Source organism: Phoca vitulina, unplaced genomic scaffold, assembly GCF_004348235.1.
Source record: "Phoca vitulina isolate PV1807 unplaced genomic scaffold, GSC_HSeal_1.0 scaffold54, whole genome shotgun sequence".
Lineage (NCBI taxonomy): Eukaryota > Metazoa > Chordata > Mammalia > Carnivora > Phocidae > Phoca > Phoca vitulina.
The window spans coordinates 3,560,769-3,585,202 of NW_022589757.1; the positions used below are offsets into that span (position 1 = coordinate 3,560,769).

The following is a 24,434-nucleotide window of genomic DNA, read 5'->3' on the forward strand; positions in this document are numbered from 1 at the left end:
AAAGTCTTTTTACATCTATGATTATGAGGGCTATTGATACTGTTTCATGTGATGTCCTTGTCTGGTTTTGTATTAAGGTAATGCTGGCCTCAGGTGATGTTTGAGAGGTATTTCTGTTTTCTGTTTTCTGCAAGTATTTGCATGAAATTGTTATTACTTCTTTTTCAGGAGTTTGGTAGAATTCTCTACCAAATTGGGGGGGTGGATTTTTTGAGTTGGTTTTTAAATACAAACTCATATTTAACTTAAATACAACTCATATTTAACACATTTTTAAAAAGATTTTAAAGATTTATTTATTTATTTATTTATTTATTTATTTATTTAGAGAGTGGCCTGAGTGTGGGAAGGGGGAGAGGGAGAGAGAGAATCTCAAGCAGACTCCCCGCTGAGAGTGGAGCTGGACACGGTTCAATCTCATGACCCTGAGATCATGACCTGAGCCAAAAACAGGAGTCAGACACTCAACCGATGGAGCCACCCAGACGCCCCTAACTTACCCCATTTTATATTCAAGTTAGGCTATGCCATTTTACATATTGTAAGACCCTTCCACCAGCACACCTTCATTTTCCCCCTTCAAGCTTTTGTGCTATTGTTAATACATTTTACCTTTACATATACTATGAATGCCACAGTGCATTGTTATTTTTGTTTTAAACCAGCACTATCTTTTGAAGAGATTAAAAACATAAGACAAGTCAACATATATTTACCCACAAAGTTATGATCTGCAGTCTCTTCTTTACCTTGTGTAGACACAGTTTTTCATCTGGTACCATTCTGAAGCATTACCTCGAACATTTATAGTGCAGTGTTTCTGATGATTTCCCTAACCTTTTGCATGTCCCCAAAAGGCTTTATTTTGCTGTCATTTTTGGAAAGCTATTTTAGCTGTGTATAAAATTGTAGTTTGCCAGTTCTATATTTAATTACTATAAAGATGCCTCTCCTCTTTCTCCCAGTTTACACGTTTCTGACAAGACGTCTGCTCTCATTCTTTGTTCCTTGTGCTTACTGAGTCTCTTTACCACCACCCCCCCCCGCCCCGTCCTGTTACACTTTCCTTTTAGCACTTACTGTCAGCTATTTAATTATGGTGTGCCTTGTAGGATTTTCTTCACATTTCTTTCAGTTGGTTTTTTTTAAAGCCTTTGTGAATCTGTAGGCTTATACTTTTCATCAAATTTGAAAACTTTTTGGACATTATTTAAGTATTTTTTTCCATTCTTTCATTTCTCATGTCCTATCCTGAAAGTGCATTTATGCATCTCTTAGCCTGCGGGATACTGTCCCATGATTTATTAACGCTCTGTTCATCATTTTCATTATTGTTTTCCTATCTTTAATTTTAGATTTGTTTCCTGTGTCTTGAAGTCTGTTTTTATCATTTTTTTCCTACAATGTCTAGCATGGTGATAATTCAATCCAGTTTTTCATTTTTCATCTAGGACATCAGACTTTATCTCTTGGAGTTTAATTTGGGACTTTTTTTTTATATCTCCCATTTATTTCCTTATTATGCTCCTCTCTCTACCTTTTGAACTTTTAGACTATATCTTAATAGCTGTTTTATCACAGTATTCTATTCTGTCGTCTCTGTCACTTTCTGAGTCTATGTCTATTCATTTTTCTCCTAGTAATGGGTTTTAGTTTCCTGGTTCTTTTTGTGCCAGATAATTTTTTTATTGGATGAAGTTGTTCTTACTCATGAACAGTGATCTTTCCCAGGCTTGCTTTTACACTGAGACTGGCCACGCTGACCTTTGCTCTGACACTAATGTATTTGCACTACGGTGGCAGTAACCTCACGGGCTGTCCTGGGTGCCATGTCTCTTAGGAAGCCTTTCCGTCCTGCCGGGCGAGGGTGCCAAGACTTTGGGCTCTGTGTGCGAGCCTGTGATCATTTCACCTGACCTCTTCCAGTGTCTCTTTTCCTGGCCTCAACATTTTTCTCACATACACATGCTTCCTATTTGATGGATATTCCCACTGGATGCGGAATTTTAAGATACCTTTTTGTTTTCCATTTAGCCATTTGGATGTATTGTCGCATTGCCTTTTTGCTCTTACAGCCTCTGAGAAGTCTAGGATTATTCTCCTATTATTGTTCCTCTGTAGGTAATGTTTTTCGCCCCCCTCAGAATTTTTAAAAGATTTTCTGTCACTGGTTTTTCTGCGATTTGAATGTGCTCTGACTTCTTATGTTCTGATTGTTCATGCATGTTTATGAGTTTTCATCATGTTGAGGTTCATTGAGATATGCAGATCTATGCATTTATTATTTTTTATCTCTAGACGTCCCATTTATTTCTACTTCTATTTTCCTTTATCTCTTCTTTCTGTTCATATGCTGTTTTTAAGTCAGTCTGTTAACTTCATCATCCCTGCTGTTCTTAAGGTCTTTCTAAAGACTGATTTTTCTCTTGGTTATGCGTCATATTTCCTGCATCTCCTTATGTCTAGTAATTGTTGATGGATACCAGATCATCGGAATTTTACATGAATGCCTGGATTTTGTTGTCTTCTCCGTATTTGTTAGCTTTTGTGGGTTTAACTTTGACTGTTTTGAAATGTCTACTGGTTATTCGGTAATGACACTGTTCTTACTGGTTAGAAATTGAATGTCTCTCAACTCTGAGCGAGCTCCGGGAATTATTTGGCATACAGACCTCCATTCCTTCTCTGCTTGTTCTCGCAGAGTTTAACCTTATGCACGCATTTCTCGTACTCTGCAGCAGACTCGACTATGCAGATTTTGGTAGCTTCTTCCTCACTGGTGTTCGTTCTGTCCTGCAAATGCCATCTACCTCATCCTACTCAAAATCTGCTCTTCACTCTCCAACAGTGAGACCTCTGAGTTATGCTTGGGATCAATCCTTTCCTGCTGGTAATGTGTTCCACAAAGTGCCCTTGGACAGAAGTCTGGTGGCTTTAGGGCTCACTCATTTGTTTCTCTCTTCACAAAGATCTTGGTCCTGCACTGCCTGTTGTCCAATATCTTAAGAGAATTCTGTTATATACTTTTCCCAGTTACCATTTTTCTGTTTTATGTGTTTTTGCCCAGTTGTATAGGGCAAGAGGGTAAGCCTGGTCCCATGAACTTTTTATCCTTATTTTCTAGTTTTTCAATTAGTTGAATATTTTATATTTAACTATGAGTTACATCAGAAATTTATTTTGATGAAGTATTAGATGAAAATCTAACTTTATTTTTCAACATAGTATGAAGGCTGTGTTTGCATTGTTTTCATATATACTGCTACAGAGAATATCCTTTCATAGAAGACTTCTGCATTTCCTTTTTTTTTTTTTTAAAGATTTTTTATTTATTTATTTGAGAGAGAGAGAATGAGAGAGAGCAAGCACATGAGAGGGGGGAGGGTCAGAGGGAGAAGCAGACTCCCTGCCGAGCAGGGAGCCCGATGCGGGACTCGATCCAGGGACTCCAGGATCATGACCTGAGCCGAAGGCAGTCGCTTAACCAACTGAGCCACCCAGGTGCCCCTGCATTTCCTTTTTTAAAAAGGAAATTTCTAGAAGAAGAACTATGGTACTTTTAGTATCTATTGCCATTTGCCCTGTGAAGAGTTTCTGTTATCTGCTTACATCCCAGCTACCAGTGTATAAAGATACTCATCTCCCAACACTTTCACTGAAATGCTATTTCTGGATATGCTAAATTGTCTCATTTATGTTTTTATCTTGCCTTCATTGATTATTATAAGGTGGCATATTTTCATGAACTGTATTCATTTGCATTCCTCTCATTTTACTTGTCTATGTCCTTTCCCCCTTTTCCCTTGTGTTTTAGTCTTTTATTTTTTTATATGATTTCTCTAATCTGTATGCCATCTTTTTCTCTTCCTAGTGCCCAGTACAGTGACTTTAAAATAATTAATGCTCACTAAATGGGAAGTTGGTTCAAAGCCAAGGTAGAAACTGAGAAGGAATATCCAGAGAGTTAGGGAGAAAATCAGGAGAGAGCTGAATCACCAAAGCCAAGGAACATGTTCAAGGAGGAAGCCAAGAGCCAATGTCCTCAGGTGCAGACCAGGAAGAAGTGCAGACTATAAATAAATCATTGGATTTGGCAATTAAGAGATTCTTGGTTATCTTAGCAAGAATCAGTTCTGTAAGGTAACAGGGGTAGACATCAGAGGACAGCAGATTGAGAAATAGAGTTCTTCTCCTTAAGTATCATTTTTTTAGCTGATATTTTTATAGAACTTGGCTGGGAGACAAATTGAAGAATATGGTCTAAATAAAGATCTAGAAGCCTGCATGTATTATATTGATTTAGGGAGGCTCTATCTATGTCTTTTATAGAGTAGATGAGTAAGTAGTAGGCTTGACATTATTTTTATAAAATTTAGAAATATTGTTTATATTTTCACCCCATTAGAAGATTGTCATAAATCTACTTAGAGATCACAGGGGTTCCTTCATCCAAGTTAGTGATATTTTGAATAAAGCATGGCAGAAATTATTCTGACCCAGAAATTTTTCAGAATGGTTTTACTGATGATCTATGCTTCTTTCTACTTCTCATCCTCATTTGAATGGTAATGCATTAAGAATATTATATCTGCCTGTATAAAATGAGTGAATTTTAAGAAATATCCCTGAGTAATTGTATGCATTGGTTTGATTTTTGGCATACTATATTGGATCATTTGTAAGACATATTTAACATTTCTGCAGTCAGAATGCCTTTGATATTTGATGGTTTATTATAGCTTTAATTGACAACTTTTTTTGTTTCTTACTATTAACTTAAAATGATGATGGAGTTCCAATCAAGAACATCTTAGATTTGATAAAATATGACAAGATAGTAGAGAGCATTAGAGTTTAGAGACTATCTGCCAAGTATTTTAGTTTTTCTATAACTAATGTTAAGCCAGTCTTTTTTGGCAATTGTTAAGTCATATTCCCTCCTGCTCTTTATGTGACAATCGGTTATGCATAAAATAGATCTTAAAATAATGATAGACTCTTCAGTGTAGGTGGAAAACAGGGAAGAAATCTGTCAGTAGAAATCTATTTTATGTTGCCTAAATTATGATTTGGTGTGTGAGGAACAAATCTTGGTTAACCGTCATTCTTACACACTTGTCGGAGCGCTAAGAGTCCATAATCCATGTGAAGGTGTAGTTAATTTGTGGTCTTGTAGTCAAGGATACACCGATTGATTGGTTCATTTCTTTAACCACAGACGTGTATTGGGTACCTACTGTGATACCTAGCAGTGTATCAGCACTGTCAACAGTCTTCCATTGTTCTTGGCGGATTTCTTAATACAGTGAGATAGTACATTGGAAGTCAAATCATAGTGCCTGGAACCTGCTCCTTCCCCATATGCGTTGTTGAACTGAGATGAGATAGGCAGTTCCGTAAATGAGGAGCTGGCCTAAATGGAGAGTTGGGTGTGTGGACACAGTGAGCTCCCAGGAAATGCCTGTTGACTGCAGAGTGGTCTGTCCTATAGGTGATGAATAGAAGTGAAAGAGCATGTGGTTTAAATGATTATATGAGGGGAGGTTTGTGTTGTGGTTATTACTGAAGTAGAACTATAAGAGGAAATAACAGGAGCTTCTCAGTCCCTTTTGGCCATTACTAAAGTGAAAACTTGAAGCCTTATGATTTGTCATTGTAGAAAACATTGATTGAAACTTTGAAAACATTTCTAGGGATCTGAGGAGGCAAGGACGGTTGTAGAATATAACAAGCTCACATCCATCAGTTTTAGCAAATCAGCAGTCCTTTCTTTGAAATCAAATGTAAATCAAATAATTAAGTAGAAATATTACATCTCTGTTGTGTATATTTATTTTAATCATGTCTCAATGCCTCATCCTTGAAAGAGTGAAGCAACAGTATAGCAAGGGGGAAATGCAATCTGATGATGCGTACTTTTTTCCTCTGTAAGTGAAGGTTAAATGGGTAGCAAGCAGAATGCCTTCAACAAGATTGGTATATTGATTAAAATGCTGATTTAACAGCTCGCAGTCTCCCCTTGGAAACCTGGAGAAGATAAGCAGCAGCTGTGTAAAAGTGCTCAGTGCCCACTGAGAGCGCACCATCTATCATCACAATATGGTGATGGGAGGTGTTTCATGTTTGTGTTAATTTCCCCCACTAAATCAGTAATTATTACAATCCTGTCCCTGCTGTTTACCCTGCAGCTGTTTTTCCATTTGTCGAGAGAGCGGGTGTTCTCCGAGGACCGCACACGTTTCTATGGTGCAGAAATTGTCTCTGCTTTGGACTATCTACATTCCGGAAAGATTGTGTACCGTGATCTCAAGGTAAAAAAAAAAAAAGTAATCAAAATTTGTTTTTGCAGAGACTATAGGGACAAACACAAAGTAATTACAAAGTTACACAGTTTGGAGAAAAGCAGATTTAGTTGGGAAAAAAGAAGCACTCTGTTTAAGAATGTAGTTCATCGCATTTGACAGGAATTCCATTCACTGATATGTACATAGTTCCTTTATGTCTGAGTTTCTGACGTGCGCCATAATTTCTGCTTGACTGCTCTGACCTACCAATAATAGTTTTATTTTTCTGGAAATTTTTGAGTAATGGTAAACATTCAATTAAGAGCCAAGTGACTTTGCCAGGGACATTCTAAAGTAGGTTTCATTATTACATCCTACCATCGACGCTATGATGTATAATGGAGAAACTTTTATCATACATAAGATATTTATTGGGGGGAAATATTTAATTTGATTTTTGTCTTCACTTTGTGATGGGTTTAAATACCTGGAGCATTTTAATATAGCCTTTTATTAATTCATTTAGTTTCCATTTCAAAAAGCACCATATTGTTTTATAGGCAATAGTGACTTGACTTCTCTGAGTTCCTTCCTGATGAGACGCTTGGAACAGCTCAGGGACTGACATACTTTCAATGGGCTTTGCTGCCCATTGTCGCTTCTGCACCTGCTCCGTCCCGCTCCTGCAGGGCAGTAGGTGCTTGAGTGTGGCTGGCTGTGTTCTGATAAAACTTTGTTTACAAAAACGAGCAGTAGGCTCGGTTTCGCTCATGGGCCATAGTTTGCTGAGCCCTGGAGTAGCTCATGAAAGGCAGTGGCAGTGCTCGTGACACTGTTGAATGAGATTGACCACGATATGGAAATGTGTTCCATGGCACGTTTTGAACACATTCTAGATGTGACTATCTTACTTTTGTAAAAAGTAAATCATATAGCAATCTTGACTTACTAAGATTTGATACAGAGTTGCTGAATTTATTAACTATTAGTTCATTTAATGTATGATTTGATTTGGAGAAATAGAAGTCTTTTATGAAATCCCATCTGTATGAAACACATCTATATACTCTAAAAGAAATCACACTTATCTCCTCACTCCCACCTCACTCCTTTTAAATGCCTGTGGTTCCTAAGTTATCTGTCTAAGCACTTGTCTAGGTTCTCTCTAGGGTGTTCTTATCATGTACCTTTATGCTGTGAATGACCTTAGGGCATAACCCCCTCGCAAAGTATTATTCTCTACGCTGACAATGAAATTTATAGTATGTTTGTTTGTATAGCATGTTATGCGTTAAAGTTTAAAAGAAGCTATAAATACTATATTTAGGAAAAATGAACTATGCAACTCTGAACCACCTAGATCAGGGAAGAGCAGCCGTCCAAATGCCAAAGTGCACCGGAGATGAATCCAGATCAACAGTATGATTATATTTAGCTTGAAGTCTTTATAACCAGGAATGTGACAGAATTAAGCCTCTGTAGTTGATGTCTGTGTGGCCAAATAATCCGATGATGTTTACATGTCTTGAATCTAGATGTTTTTTAAAGAAAATAGTTATATGGAATGATGAAACTTAGTAAGTTACATGGCATTTCCAAACTTACTTAGAAATAGTTAGCTCTTCTCGGAGGCTGCTCTCCCCAAGCGTGAAGTGTTACATTTTATGGGTCCTACTTGTAGTTTTAAAAAGGGGTTTCTTAGATTTAAGGAAATGAGAATAATTTGGAGGTATTCAGTAACATATTCAAAATGCTTAGGCTGAAAGTAGGAACTATTAACCTAAAGAAACAAGGGGAAGAATGCCCATTTGATTGCCAGCCCTGATTAAGGAATGATATAATGGGGATGGTCTTGGTCAGTCAGTAGTCTTTGTTAATCATTTCTTCTTAAATGAATCAACATGTTGGTATATCAAAGTGCATTTAGTAGGAGTTTCATTGCCCTGTCCTTTCTGATGACCAAAATTCTTAAACAGCAGTATGTATAAATACCAGTCCATGTAGTTACCATATGCATAGACCACTGACTTTACTAGACAATTAGGTGGTCTCTGCTCTCTTAAGTTTATTTTTTTTAACCTAAGGCCCAAGTAAATATATAACACAGGACAGAAGCCACACGAATATACACCAACAAGAATACATGAATGTTAAAAGCCAAGCATTCAAATTCATACAAGTGTTATTTGTATCCGTAGCGCACAGGATTTTGCATAATAGAATGCAATCCTGTAGGTGGGATCGTCGATATTTCAAGTTGGTCTGTACTTGACAGGTGAGGTCATGGAAACCTAGAAGCCTAGCAGGTGACTTACTTGAAGTCCAGGACTAAGTTGGTGACATGGTCAAGATTATGGAAACCATGAATCCTAGCTCCAGGCCCAGTGTCCTGCTCCTTACACCCTTCTGCCTTTCTAGAGTTGAAATGAGATCTGCGTGGGGGAGGGAATGCATTGGAGTAGCTCTGGGAGATCTTTGTAAATCTAAAATTCGGATAAAGCTGCCAAAGATAAGAGAATGGATGTTTTAAATATATTTACACCAGATACATTAAAAACGGCATCATCAAAAACTGATTTAGGTACCCACTTTAATTGATCAGGCTCAGATTTGTCTTGATCATCTCCTTACTAATGACCTTATGTTTATTCAAACGCAAATCCATTTGAGATGCCTGTCATAGCTGTGCCTCTCAAGGAAATCTGTACCTATTTGCTGACGCCCCATTTATCATTGGAGGGAAAGCCTTACTTCATGTGCAAGTTAATTTAAGATATTTTATCAATTCATAGTTCCTAATAAGTTGGTGTTCATAGCAGCAGATAAATGATTACACTTTGTTACACTTCTAAAAGTAAGTTTGCTTAGTTTATCAATATATGTCATAATACGAAATTCTGTTTTAGTAAGGACCCAGATTCCTTGTGATTAATTAGGAAAAACTGGTATATCTTCATGATAGCGTCAAAATTTGAAGAAATCTCTTTTAAGATTTCGGCAGTAATGTAAAATATGTTAAAATCTTCCTTTCTGCTTAGTTCTTACTTTGCAAGTGAAAGCTTTCTTTTCAAAGGCCGTGCCATCCAAGTACAGATTAGGCTGAATAGGGACATATGCAAAAGTGCATATAAGGATACTGGAATTCTTGAAGAATTAACTTCTCCGAGAGTTTATAACAGGGCAAGGGGCAGAAAATCATACATAAATCGCTAGTACATTCTATTGGTGATTCATCTAATCTTGTTTTCTGCCTAGAGAGTTTAATGGTTAATGTAACCATTTACATTATTAACATGAGAAACCAACAAATAGATTTAGGTAATTTCCAGGTCTCTGTGCCAGCACAAAAGGATGGGCTGAGAATCTTTTCAGTCTTCATCAGCTCTCTAACGCTCGCCCCAGATAAGCTTGCAGTCTAACCGAGAGCAGAGTTCTTGTTGCTTTACCTACCAAGTCTCGAGACTCATCCCCCAGCTACCACTTCTAACCAATCACCCTGGATTCCCTCTTCTATAAAAATTTTAAGCCACTGCTATTAAGAACCCCTTCACCCTCTAAAATTATATTGTACTATTGGGCTGCATTCCTTATGTGTAGTCTAGTTCTTAAGCAGCCTGGCCACCTTACTGGGGTCTCCGCCATTGTACATTATGAATCCTTTTCTAGCTCAGGCAAGTTGAAAGTGGAGACGTGTTTTCCTTCAGTATTTCCACACTCTTAACTTCAGGGTCATTAAGGTCCTGCAGGTTAACTTGTATGACATGTTGGCACTTTGGTAGCCCTAAACCTGAGAATGCAATATGCAGAGGACAGATTCCTGACTTCATTCTCGGGCCGGAGGCAGTCTGGGTACCGAACATTGGGTTTGTTGTAACTGAGCCAAAATGGGGCGTTAAGAGTGAGTGAAGGGGATCGTTCATACCTGCTCCGACAGCCCTCAGAGCCCTTAGGAACTGCTGTTTTCGTTCCTTTGTTGAATCACGGTGTCAGCCATTTAAATGAAATGATACCTAAGAGATACATATGGTAGCGAGACACTAGAATGTGTGTCTATATTAGAATATTAGAGAGTATACAAAACTTAGCCAGCTTAGCCAGCCTGGCGTACATCAGAGCAAAGCTTCCCAGCCTGTGCACCACAAATGGGTTACAGGTGAGCCTGAGCCATGGCACCTCTGGGCCAGTCAGTTCTGGCTTCAAGCAGCCCATCTGCTGATCCTGCTTACGCCCTACACATTTCATTTTGTATTGTACTGTGAAGTGCTGAGAAGCACTGTATTAAAGACAGCAAGGATTTTTAGAGTTTAATTCTATGGGGGGTGGGGGCACCAGCATGAACAAGAAGGAGCATAGTACTTTCTTGCTCTGATTTCTTGTCCACAAAGCACAGAGGGAAAAAAGATGTCAAAATCTACTATATTTTTTTTGTATATACACTGAATCAAGACCTATCAGGTAACGGCTGTCCGCTTCTGCTGGGGGAAAATGTTGCCTTTTTTTATGGGAACTCTGTGAGGTATAGGTCTAATATTTTCTCTCTTCTCAAAGAATGAACTGTTAGAAAGCAACCCCCTCTAACTGGACAGAGAGTAAGCATCACTCGAATTTTTAATATATAATCTTTTCTTTCAAACCTCCTATTTGACTTCGTCGTGGCTTTTGCCAGTGGATGCATCCATGGAGCATAAGCATAATGCCTGCTCTCAGTCTTGGAAACTAAGATTGTTTGGAGGTAAAAACAGATGGATTTGGAATTTATAAATGGAGAGTACCTGAGCAGTCAGTGACACTGTGCGTTGTGCACTTTGCAGCCAACCTAAGCAAGAAGGACAGCCATGAAATTGAGGAAAGAGAACCAAGGAGAGATCATTCGTAAATGTTTTAATTTCTCCTTGACACAGAATGTGTGACTAAATCTCCTTTAGTGTTAAATGCACAGAGGAAGTGATTTCCAGGTGGTTTTGATCCGATCTAAGCCATTGATCCGCCTTGAAAAGACTTCCAGATGATCCTGTGCATCTTCCACATTCGTTAATCACAACGCTGATGGTTCTTAACATTTTACAGAAACTTTGTTTTGCATCTGTGTTGAATTATTACTTATTTTTAAACAAGACTGGATATTTAGTTACCCCCGATTTATCCTTATACAAGAGTAGGTTTGGGGATATCCTTTCTGTAAAGTGATACATCTCTGACTATTGTTGATTCTTTTTGATGAATAAGTTGTTTTTGTCAGTCGCGCTCAGTAAAATGACATTTCAGGATGTGCAGAGAGCAAAAATAAATGATGGGAGAAGGTGGACACCATGAAAAAACTGGCTCAAAAATTATGAAGTATTTGTGTTTTGTTATTTTAGTCAATAGAAATTATTGCATATTGACAGTATTTTTAACAAAGTCACTGAGCTGCTCAAAGATGCTCATCTCTTTGGGATTGTTTAGATCACAATTTATTAAGAAAAAAAAAAAAGGATTGCTGTTTGCTTTGAAAAGTTATTTAGGTTTTAGTTCTCAGTAAGTTCCGTTCCTGAACTTTCCTCGAAGAGCACACACCATTGTGATAACTTATAATTCAGCCATTAAGTTCTCCACGTTTAATAAATGATCAGTACATTTATTAAATGTGTGCGGTGTGTAAAGTTCCGCATTCAGTATCTCTAATTCTCAAAGCAATCACGTTGGATGCTACTGTTATTTACCTCTGTTTCATAGACGAAGTTGAGAGACACAGAGATCAACAACATGCCCAAAGGCACACAGTGAGTAAGGGCAAAGCTTGAGTTGATATATGCGTTCTCTGACTTGACTCCATATTTATAAAACAAGTAGGAAGACCAACTGTCCTGGTTTGCCCCAGACTTCCCCAGTTACGGAACTTGTAAGTCCTGTGTCCTGGGAAACCCCCTCAGTTGTGGGCAGACTGAGACTCTTGGTCATGTTCACCCTGTTCCTTTTTCCAACTCTATCCTGCGTCTCAGTTCCTTCCTCATCCCTCAACCCCTGGCATCTTAGAGCTGAGATAGGAGGCTAGAGAACAAGGTGCAAATCGGGATTTTAAAAAATATACACACTTTTTGGTATTAAAAAACAGTGTTTTTTTAAAAACTTCTGTCTCCATTCGCTTCCAGATAGCCTTGTCAAAATGTAGAGAAATGGTGCATGCTATCATGTTTCCATGAATACTTTCCAATGCATATAAAGCTTATAGAGAGGAGTGACATAACATACTCCCGACACAGACAGGAGCGGGAATGGAATGGACTATAGACGGCACATTGACATTCTCTTCAGTACTATTATGTATTATTTGAAGTTTTTATAAGAATTTTTATGTATTATGTTAATAAAAGAGATTTACTAAATATTTTTAAAAGACCTTTCAGCATGTTAAGAATTTAATTTGGTTTTGTTTTTTATATGATAATATTCATATATTAAAACAATATGCATATTTTTTAAAATGAAGAAAGCAGGGCATTTATATTTTCATTCAACAAAATAGTAGACTCTCCCGGTATATACTTCTCAGTAGAGAGAGAAGAGGAGGGTATTTTTGAAAGAGAAGGAAAAAGGATAGAAAACCAAAAGCATAAAGAAAAGAAAGAACAAAGCAGGGAGTGGTGATCGGAAGAAAGGGAAGTAGACAGAGAGAGTCTTTCTTGATGTTTCTGACTGGTTTCAGTATTCAGGCCCTGTTGCCATCTGTGTAAATTAGGCTTGATTTTTAAGTTCCAGTTAGTAGAGGAGCATAAGGAAGATGCATGATATCTGAATTTAGATAAAATAAAAGAACTTCTATTTTTGAAAGGTTCAAAATATATTTAGGGTTTGTTCACCTTCCTGTAGACCAGTGAAAAACTCACTTCACCGAAGTCTCTACAGTTCATGAGACATGTACTGAGCATTTAGTTCAGCCAGTACTGTACCCAGAGACTTAGGTCTGTTCTCATCTTTCCTTCAGTGAGCATTATTTCCTTAACTGTATTTGGTTTCTTGTGTATAAGACTTTGGATACTGTGACAGAGTATACTATCACATTTTCTATGATTGATATCTGTTTATATTCTTATATGGAGTTCTGTTTTGAAATTGATATTGACTTCAAAGTTCAGGTAAGCACTGTCATATGTCATCACATGAAGGAGAATAAGTCTTCACTCCTTAAATAAGCTAATTGTCATTTTTCCTGCTAATACATTTTTCACATGTGTTTCTTCTGTATGTGTTTCTTGTATGTACCTTCAGGTTACATCTAGATGACTGAGCAAGCTTAGGAGCCTTGTCTATATAAGGCTATAGGATCACAAGCTAGACCTCATATGTATTTTTGTGTGATGATAATCATAAGGTTGGGTTCACATTGGGAGGAAAAGATCAGTTATTGTTGCTATTTTTAATTGCATTAATATTGCACAAATTCCTTTCCCTCTTACATTTTATAATTTTCACTTGAGGCAAATGATCTTGATACTTGGTTAAATCTTTAAAATTCTCTTTGGTGTTTTTGAATTAACGGGTTCAAAGAGATTCCAGTTTTATAATATTTGTGCTATATATTTTCATTAACTGTTGAATGTTTGACTTTGATATTCTTTTTCTTTTTATGTTTAAAAGGGTTGGTATTTCTTTATTACAAAGATCTTCAAAAGAGGATATCGCCTTACCTTACAAAATAAGATTTAGGTTTGATTTACAACAACCACCAAAAAACATTTCTGTAAGTGAATATTTTATAATAGCAATAGATTCCCAAGAGCAATTGTTGCAAACCATCTGTATATATCTAGAAGAAGATGCTCGTCTCTTTGGGATTGTTTAGATCACAATTTATTAAGAAAAAAAAAAGGATTGCTGTTTGCTTTGAAAAGTTATTTAGGTTTTAGTTCTCAGAGCTTACACAATAATGGCTCTTACTCCCATTGGTTTAAAAATCAATAATTTTATCATCGTGAAGTATTTGATAAAACATATTTCTTTTTACACATGAGTTAGGAAGCTATAGGGTTTGTAAGTGCTGCAAGTTCTATTAACTACAGCTGTGTCCTCTTTCCAAAATACCTTACTCAGCATTCAATAATTTTTCAAAACAGTATTTTCCTATTTTTGAAAACTATAAAACAAATGTCATTTTTCTTACTACACAGTTGGAGAATTTAATGCTGGATAAAGATGGCCACATAAAAATTACAGATTTTGGACTTTGCAAAGAAGGGATCACAGATGCAGCCACCATGAAGACATTCTGTGGCACACCAGAATATCTGGCACCAGAGGTAGGCTATGCTTTCATTCGGAGGAAAAATCTAATATGGCCATATGTTTTGCAAAGTAAACCATTTAGCATTAAAAAACATTGCAGTATCTACTATGTCTTATTTTTAATTCCAGTATAGTTAACATGCAGTGTTATGTCAATTTCAGGTATATAATATAGTGATTCAACATTTCCGTACATTACTCAGTGCTCATCATGATAAGTGGACTCTTACTAATCCCCGTCACCTATTTCGCCCATCCCCCCACCCACCTCCCCTCTGGTGACCACCAGTGTGTTCTCTAGAGTTAAGAGTTTGTTTCTTGGTTTGCCTTTCTCTCTTTTTTTCCCTTTGCTCGTTTGTTTTGTTTCTTAAATTCCACCAACACGAATCACATCTATTTTGCTCTCACTTGTTTAGCATGGGATTATAGAGCAAAAATATGTAGCAATTATATTTTATGAGCACAAAGGTGCTAACTTCAGTAGAGTAAGTCAATTTTTATGTTTTGGCCACATACATTTTATTTCTTGATTATGCCCATTTTGATTCATTTATTAAAATCAGGTAATTGAATAGCATCAGCAGGAATGTTTGCAGTTTTATAAGCTATCGTGGATTTTCCTTCAAAACAAAGAAACAATGATAATTGACATTCGCAGTGTTGTGGATTTCCATATTTCATTATTGGAAAGTATTTTATAGGGAAAGGTAATGAAAGGACAGTAGCTACATCTTGGAATTCATGCCAAAGCAAGTCCCAACCAGTGACCTCCCCATGCTGAGGGTTCCATAATAATTCGTGAATTTGTTTATTCAACAAATATATATTACATATCTCCTATGTATTGGGTATTTGTCTGGGTGATGTGGTTACAGAAGCAAGACACAAAAGACCCCGCTCTCTGGAGTGAAACAATAAAAATAAGTAAATACCCTAATGTCATCTAATGACTAGGAGGCCCAGGGAGAAAAATAAAGCTGGATAAAGGGAAGGGTGTGGTGTGGTGGCTATTTTAGATAGAGTTCAAATTACTATGGCCTTGTAACAAAGCACTCCAAATCCTAATGGTGAAAAACAAGCATTTTATGTGCTCTCTGGTTCAGAGTCAAGAATAGTCAGGGGACAACAGGGGTGGCTTATCTCTGCCCCACAGCATGTGGGGCCTCAACCAGAAGGACTTCACAGCAGCGGGGTGACTGTGGCTGGAGGCTGGTGCGAGGAAGCATCCTCACTCATCTGACAGTCGGTGCTCCTGCCCGCCGCTACCCTGACAGGCCGTCACCTGGAGCCTTCACTGAGAGCCTCAGCCTCACCAGGTGGTCCAGACCTCTTCGGCCTTGGGTTCCACAAGTGAATGTCCTGAGGAACGAGTCACAGGCTGTTTCCCCTTGTTTTGTTTTGTTTTGTTTTGTTAGGTTTTGTTGTTATTGTTGTTCACCTAGTAAACCGTTAAGAAATGTTTTATTAGTTTTTTGCAAAGTCCTTTTCATAGTATATTTGTAATAACTTTACTGGAGTTCAGGCCACCTACTATAACATTCAGCAGTGGTTTTTATGTTCACAGAGTTGTGTGACTGTCAGCACCATCTAATTCCAGAGTATTTTCATCACTCCGACAACACAACCCATACCCATTAGCTCCTCTCCCCCCAGGCAGCCACGATCCACTTTCTGTCTCTACAGGTGTACCTCTTCTGGACATTTCCTATCAATGGAGTCCTATAATAGGGGGCTGATTGTGTCTGGCTTCTTTCACGTTGTAGGTTTTCAAGATTCATCCATGTTTTTAGCATTTTCTTGGTACTTCATTCCTTTTAATGGCCAAATAATATTCCATTGTATGGATATGCCACATTTTGTTTATCCATTCAGCAGTCGACGGACATTTGGTTCGCTTCCAGTTTGGGCTGTAATGCTGCTGCGAACACTCGTGCATGTGTCTCCTTCTATGGCCTGGTTCCAGGAACCACACATCGTCTCTGTCATAGGCTTCCTGGTTAGGCATTCCGAGCCAACACCAGTTGAAGAGGTAGTGACGTTGACTCCCCCTTCCCCGTCGTAGGAGACCATGGGAGACAGGAGATACTGTTGCAGCTGTCTTTGGAAGATACGGTCTTCTATGGGCAGGATGCGCGGGGAAGTGGTGGTCGACCAGACAGCTGAATGCTAAGAAGGAGGCAGCTATTGCGGAAGTGGACGGGATGAGCTTTCCAGACACGGAGAGCAGTTAGTGTAAAACCCTGAGGCAGGAACGAGCCCAGTTCCTCCCTCATACTCTGAGAAGGTTGGTGTGGCTGGAGCCAAATAGGGAGGCGTTGATCTTTGATGGATGGATATTAGCTTATTGAACATCTGCTGTGTATGTGCGCTGCATGTTTGGAATGACCTTTTGCGATAGCATCCCTGATGGTTTTTTTTTTTTTTTTTTTTTAAAGATTTTATTTTATTTATTTGACAGAGAGAGAGAGAGAGAGAGACAGCTAGAGAGGGAACACAAGCAGGCGGAGTGGGAGAGGGAGAAGCAGGCTCCTGGCCGAGCAGGGAGCCCGATGCGGGGCTCGATCCCAGGACCCTGGGATCATGACCTGAGCTGAAGGCAGACGCTTAACGACTGAGCCACCCAGGCGCCCCTCCCTGATGGTTTTTTTAAAGCTGAGGGGACTGAGGATCAGAACTTCTTTTTAATGGAGTCTGTACACCACAGGGATTTGTCGGAGAGAGGATCAGGAGTCTAACTAGGTCCATCTTATACAGGCCACTCTTCCTTTTTTAACTACATGTATTATGGCCCCAAAACCACAATTTCAAGACCACTTATAGATGTAAATAATTGTCATTTTTAAGGTGAATGCTTTATAAATGCTCAAAAGGAAAAGGTAATTAAATTAAGAAGTAGGAATATATCGAGAACCCTAGCATTCCCTATACATGTAGTAACTCATACCAGTTTGTTATTATAATGGGTTTTTTTTTTTTCAATTAGAGAGTAAATTTACATTTCAAGAATGTTGTGTTATTATAAATAAGGGCTAATAATTTGAAATACAATAAATTTCCAAATATTTTCTTGAAGGCTGCCAACAATATTATTTTCTCTGTTATAAAATCTGGAGTTTAAGATCCTCCCATTTTTGTGGCGAATTAAGTAAAATTTTCGGAACACTTCCTTATTTATTCAAATATGAGATCATATTTTCTAGAATAGGTTGTATTTGTGAATGTCATGAAAAACAAATCCTTTGTTTCTCTGGAATTCAAGTAACCCCTGCGATCCTTGGCCACAGATGATGCCATCCTGTATTGAGAATAACAAAATTAGTTGTGTCACAATTAGGGAAATTATTTCTGAAGAAGATAAACACATCTCATTTCATTCAGAAGCAGATGATCTAAGAGACAAAGATACTGTTTTACATGTTTATATCATCAGCTGAAGAACAAAACCAAGAGTTTCATGCAAGAAGGGTCCAGTTGTTTCTAAAGTGAAACTTTACAATTCCCAAGAAATTATCGATTTCTTTTTAAAAAGAAGTAAGAAACATTTCTGTGTACCTTTTTTTTTTTTTTTTAATATTGCAGACGTCTGGTCTTTAACAGCATTTTCTGTACCCATAGCTGATGTGTGTTGATCCATAATTACGGTCTCAACCCCTCTTTTTTCTATCACTGTCGTTACCATTTGGGGATGACAATTCCTGAAACCGCTCACTTCTCATGCAATTTAAATTCTTTCATTTTAAGTATTTGTGTCAATCATGGAATTTTTGTTAAATAGGGGTAACTTTGAATGTGTTTACTCTTACTTTTAAGAACAAGAATTTTAAGTCCCTTTCTCCGGTCTCCGATGCGGACCATTTCACTGAAGAACATTCTCGTTCGCTCAGGAGATACTTACAGAGTATTTATTAGGGGTCATGTGTTGTGTCAGGGGCTGGGAATACAAAGATAGTAAGAAATGGTTTTTGTCCTCAAGTAGCTTGCTGTTTACCAGGGTGATAAGAGACAGAAAACAATCATTACTGTGCAAGAAAATAATTCCTTTCCTGGAGTTGTGCCCAGGGTCGTGGGAGGAGAAGGAAGGGTGTGTCAGCCTGCTGGGAGGGCCCAGTGGCAGTGAACAGGGAGCAGGAAGACAGGGGGCTGGACACAGAGATGGGGACTGAAATGCAAAGGAGTTTAGCTTTGATCTCTGGATAAAGGAAAGTCACTTTGGAATTGAGAACAAGGCAATAATGTGATCAGATGAACATGATCAGAGTCAGAGGGGTGGGCAAGAGCCCTTGAGATGGTGTCTCTCACTTTCCTTGAACCTTGAAATTTCTAGTACATTCCATCATCAATGCTAGACTTTTCTCCATGGTATGTAAGTCATAGTTGCTTATCAGACCTGCAATACATTCCGGATCACTGCTTCTCTTGTGAGTGGCTCATTGTCAGCATTGTCTCTTCGTACACAAGACTTGTTTACACACTGTGGAGAGAGCTCAGGCCTCCTGTGTCTCTTCTAGCAGTGGTCACCCTCTGCCTTTTACTTTGCCTTCACCTGGCAGAAATGCTCTGCTCCTTAAAGATCCATGAAGGCTATGAAAAGATACTTCAAAAAAGACTTAGGGATCAGGTCAAAACCGATTGTTAACTGTCCGACATGTCAGACTCATAGCTGGTGTTAAAGACAAATTTTAAGTAAGCTTAAGTTTCTTCTTGTAGCATAGAACACCGGGAAAGATGACTCTTAAAGTATAAAAATGCCATTTCTTGGAAAAAGAGTATTTACAAGTATTTGTTCTCTTACCTCTTTTGGTAAAGAATTAGAGATATTTATTGGTAAAGGAAAAAAAATCATGTCTTTTTTTAAGAGGTTGGAGAGACACAGTGCTAGCAGGCATATAAAGTACGCATTTAGTATCCTACATCTCTAAAAATGCATTTGTATCTATGGTTTTAAATGAATGTGTTTTTGCTCTTATATTAGAAAGAAACCTTACCTGCCATACATTATGGACGGTAAGATATTTCGAGAGAATTTTGTTTTTTAAATTGATACTATATTTTCCACGTAGAAATTCAAAAAGAAATTGGAAATCACATATAAAATCTTACTGTTAAATTTTATTATTTGACTTGGCTCTCATTGAATCCAAACCATCTTATGCAGTGCTAATTATTTAGCCTCAGCTTTGCTCTTGAGTTAGCAGTACCTGATCAACTTTCCAACTGTAAAACAGTTTGAAAATCAAATGTAGCTTACATGCAAGACCCAACAAAATTAAAAGTGTTAAGTACGTTTTGGCAGTTCACTTTTATTATGCCCAGTCCTCAAATGTACCAGCAGATAATCATCTGAATGTTAGTTATTTTTCACATGCTTATGTGATCACACAAAAAGTACATGCTAAAAAGAAGCAGATGGTGACAGATGGGGAAGGTTGAATAAGGTGGTTTTGGAAACCTAGAGAAATGCACTTCTGTAATAGTGTAAAAATAAAAATTATTTGATAATCAAGTTAGAACTAACAAAAAGATTGCAGAAAAATGGCTTGGCTGTTGGAAAATGCATAGTACTGAGTTGTGGTTGCTATTCAGAAAAAAAATATATACATAATTTGATTTCATGTAAGTGTAAAAGGTTTTTTTCTAGTGGCTAAAGTTGCATTGTTTGATGTGTTCTTCGTTTTCAGATCCTCACTCTTAGAAAACATTCACTTGCTGTCATTTTATTCGCTTGTCTTCTGAAGCCTGCTACCTTTATTATCTCTCATATAACGTATAATTTGAAAATATCTGAAAGAGACCAGATATTTTGCCGACGACTTTGAGAAAAAGATTTGCTCGAAGTTCTCGTGGTGCCGTAGAGGGAGTAGCACAAATGGACGTTAAATTTCATGTAAATTTAAAGCCAGAGATATGCAGTTACTTCTTCAGAATAAGCTGGGAGCATCCACAGATTCAGGGTAAATGTAGTTGCTGACAACGAGTAGTGCAGATGGGGTGGGGGGGGCATTTAGAACCCAACTCGATTTAAATGTATGACATGGAATTGTATGTATTTATCTTCAAGGCAACAAAGAAGAGATGTAAAAGGCATCATTTCCTGGGCTCTGTTGATATTGTCGTTAGAGCTAAGACAAATGAATGAGTCCAAGGTTAGCATGTGTTTGCACATTTACTCTGCAGGTAAAAATAGGAGCACACAGTTACAGTTCGCTTAACCCTCGGACAAAATTCTACCGCTTCTAACAGATTGTGAAACTAAGTCTTCAAATGCCTAAGCATTTTGTAAAACTAAAAAGTTTTAGTAGCCCTTCTAAAACTGTGTGCATCCCTCATATTTTATTTGTTAATAATTCATGTAACACTCATCCTCTTAAGGCCTTTTTGAAAACCTTTATCCTCCTGAATGGCTCCAAAAAGGAGGATCCATCAATATTAAGGGGGAAATTAAGTGAAGGAGCACAGTGATTAGTTTGGGTAGAGGTTGTCCGCTCATGTATAAGGAGACTTAAGGGCCTGTAACTGTCATGAGTTGGCTTGCTATTTATACTGTTTCTGGGTAATAGTAAAAATCATCCCACTTTCTCCCCAAATTGGGTATTACTTAAATATGAATGAAAATAATATTTCTAGTTCAACCTTCACTGTCTCTGGGTGTCGCTAAGTTGTGGCTCCTACTTCCTTAGAGGCCTGTGAGTTCCTGCAGCCCCTAGTTCTCACCTAAAGTTCTTTTCGGTGTTGTGTGCTCTTTCGGCTTTAACAGCAGGAATAGTTGCATTCCGTGCTTTGGAATGATTCTAGGTTAAGCCCAGAATTTAATTTGAAATTCTCTGAAGCATGAGAACAGAGACAAAACTCAGTGCCCGCTGGGCGCACGCTACTGATGACCTGTAGTATTTCACAATGGCTGTCACCTTTTGGGTGAGAAAGGCCCAGTTTCCTGAAACCCCTCTATGGCTGTTGCTCTGGGATCGGACGGAAGTAGTGAACTCCCTGGGCAGATGTGCGTAAGTGCGTTGCACCTGTGTAGTGCTCCTCTCGCTCAGGCGAGCTGCCTGCTGCATCCAGGGGCTGCTTTCGAGAGGACGCTGTGAGCCGACCTTGCGTGGACACGCAAGGAAGCATCCATAAAGCCTACAGCCCTGCTCCTTCACAGCAAATGGCCTTTACCCTCAGTCTCTTAAGAATTAACAGAGCGCTTGAGAACCGGGTATAAAATAAATATCCATGAAGAAAATACCAAGAAACCGTGGAATTCGTAATTCCCATGAAATACAGACTTCTAAAGCTGCACTACATTTTAGAATCTGGATTGGAAGACTTAACAGGTCTTTTTTTTTTTTTTTAAGCAGATTCCTAGGATGTGGAGAATATGTAAAGGATTTCCATAAATGATAAAGTATAGAAACGTATGTTTACATAGAAAACACACACATATCCGTTACCTGAAATACAAGGTTACCAGGAAAAAAAAATTCTTTTTTGAATTAATGGTAAATTGGTTCATCCAAGTTCGCAGTTTACTTTCACAACATAGGTGTGCAGACAGTTTGTTTGGATGTTTAATTTTTTCCCCCATCTGTTCTGTCTGGATTATTGATTGAGCAGCAAGCCACTCCGGGGCATACATCCCCTCCTTATAATTGCTTGCCTTGGGTGCATTGTATGGCCTGGCGGCCAAGCCGAGAAAGGTGTTCCTTCAACCTTCCGGTAAATCCCAGTTGGTAAGAGAACACTGGAGTGAATATGGTTTTTGAAAGTACCCATTCGCCAAATAAATATTTATATTGGGAACTTTAACTGATGATATCATTTTAAAATTCATAGTTTATTATTATCATCCTTGAAATTAGTAACCATTCAAGAGCTACTTATGCTGATTTTTATTTAACAGAAGCATCTGCATCAACTATTACCAAATATTAACCAAATGTTACCAGAATATTTAATGGTAATGGATACCTGCTGTGACCTCCTTGAAACCGGTTTTATTATATCAGAAAGTGAAGCACTCTCTGGCTCCTGGTTGAAAAATGGAAACTAAGCCTTGTTTCCCAGCATTTGTGTTCTGTTTGGATATTGAGTTACTGTGACCTCTTATCATTGTTGAATATTTACATTACTTCTGGTGTTCCAGATCACCTCTTGTCCTTTATGTCTCTCTTTTGCATTAAATGTAGTTACAAAGTAAAGCTACATCTGTGGTGACAGAGACAATAGGGTGCAAAGGAAATACCAAGTGTCTGCATTCGTATTGAAACCTTGAGTTCAGTTGTAAACATTAGTAACAGTGATTCTGTGGAAAAGAGACACTTTCTTTAATCCTTCAGAAGTCTTTCAGTGGATTATTTCTCTAGGAGCAGATTTTGATCTGCATTTATATCCAAATTATATGATAAGGCGAGTGGTTGGAGTTGAAATGCACTTTGCCATGCTGTGCCTCTGTGTTACCGATAATCGCACCTTTTGGATCAGCCCTCCTGATAACCAGCAAGTAAATTAGCCTTTTTCTAGGAAAAAAAAAAAGTCACCAGAGGTAGTCAGAAGGAATTGCAACTCTTAGGTTAAGGAATGTAAATTTTGTATGTTACTGTAATTTGGGGGAAAATATGTGCTTTGAGTAAGGGAGGAAAATTGTCTTTAGAAAATAATATAAAAGAGGCTGTGGATTTTAATTTCACTCTGGAATTTCTAGAGCCTTTGGAAGTATTGTGTTTTGAGATAATTTAGATTTAGGGAGAGAGAAGGGATATTGTCTGAACAGTGGCAACATGTTTTATATTCTGTATCCACATGTAAAATATTATAATCGCTTTTCTTTTTATTTCTTGTATATTTCATCTTCCAGCTGTTTGGAGGTGGGAGTTGAACAGAAATCTTTCTTTTTAATTGAGAACAAAGACTCTTAGATTAAGAGGGCTGGCTGGGTTTTTAGGGTTTTTTTCTCCTCAGCATTGCTGGACTTCAGGTGTCGATAAGATACAATATATCAAATCAGATTTGTTCAGTTCAAATAATACAGCAAACAGTTCTAATTGCAATGTGATGTATCTATATATTCATTAAAGTGCGTATGTTCAGAAGCAAAACCACTTATTTTGAGAATCAGTGTTCATTTTACAAAGCGAAATAAAAAATTTATTTTATCAAACAGATATTTTTACAATGCAGTTTTATTTTTCAGTTGCTTATTTCTTTTCAAAAATAAAACCCTTTTTTTTTTTTATGTACTCACTTTCCCTTCTGGCTGCAAACCAGGTATTTAAACAAAAATAAAGGATTGCCAGTTTTACCAGCTGGGGATGAGAACCCGGCTGGTGAAATGTGGGTTCGGGAAGCAGTTAATCCAGCTTTTATGCTTTTTATGGTTTTATGAAAAAAAGAGGTTAAAAACCACATTTGGCTCTTTTTTGCGCGTGCCACTGTTTTGTTGGTGTTGTAGGAATTGAGTAAAAGGTTACTTAGATTTTAAAATTGTTTGTCATTAGGTGAAATCCTGGATCTATTAGATCAGGCCCAAAAACAGTCCATTCTACTAATTGGACAGGAGATAGATTCTTGAACAATCAAAAGTCACTGGTATTTAAAAATCATACGTACAGCGTTTTCTTTCACTGAAGTAATAGGTACACAAGCCGAATTCTTTCTGCTTCTTTAGGTTATTTCTTGTTTTCTGTGTGTTCTTACATTGCTCATTTCGAACAAGTAGAAATCTGAAATATTTTTAGCCAAAGACAAAAACTAGAATTTGTTGTTCTTCCCCAAAATATTTTGCTTAGTTTGTTACTCTACAAAAGATTTTTTGGAAAAACATAGGAACTGGACTTGTGTTGATATCTTGCTAATGCAGTTCCTATGTCATCTTGGGACTGGATACAACCGAAGTAAAAATCTTCT

At 37.8% G+C, this 24,434-nt stretch overlaps 1 protein-coding gene across 6 annotated transcripts in view; it reads left to right on the forward strand.

Moving 5' to 3' along the window:
• The window catches only part of AKT3 (AKT serine/threonine kinase 3), a 303,411-nt gene that overhangs the window by 228,153 nt on the left and 50,824 nt on the right, over window positions 1-24,434 (forward strand). For all 6 annotated transcript variants that reach the window (XM_032389383.1, XM_032389380.1, XM_032389385.1 and 3 more), the window contains 2 exons: window positions 6,189-6,311; window positions 14,432-14,560. In XM_032389383.1, the coding sequence (XP_032245274.1) occupies window positions 6,189-6,311; window positions 14,432-14,560 (252 nt within the window). The remainder of the gene's footprint in view (window positions 1-6,188; window positions 6,312-14,431; window positions 14,561-24,434) is intronic.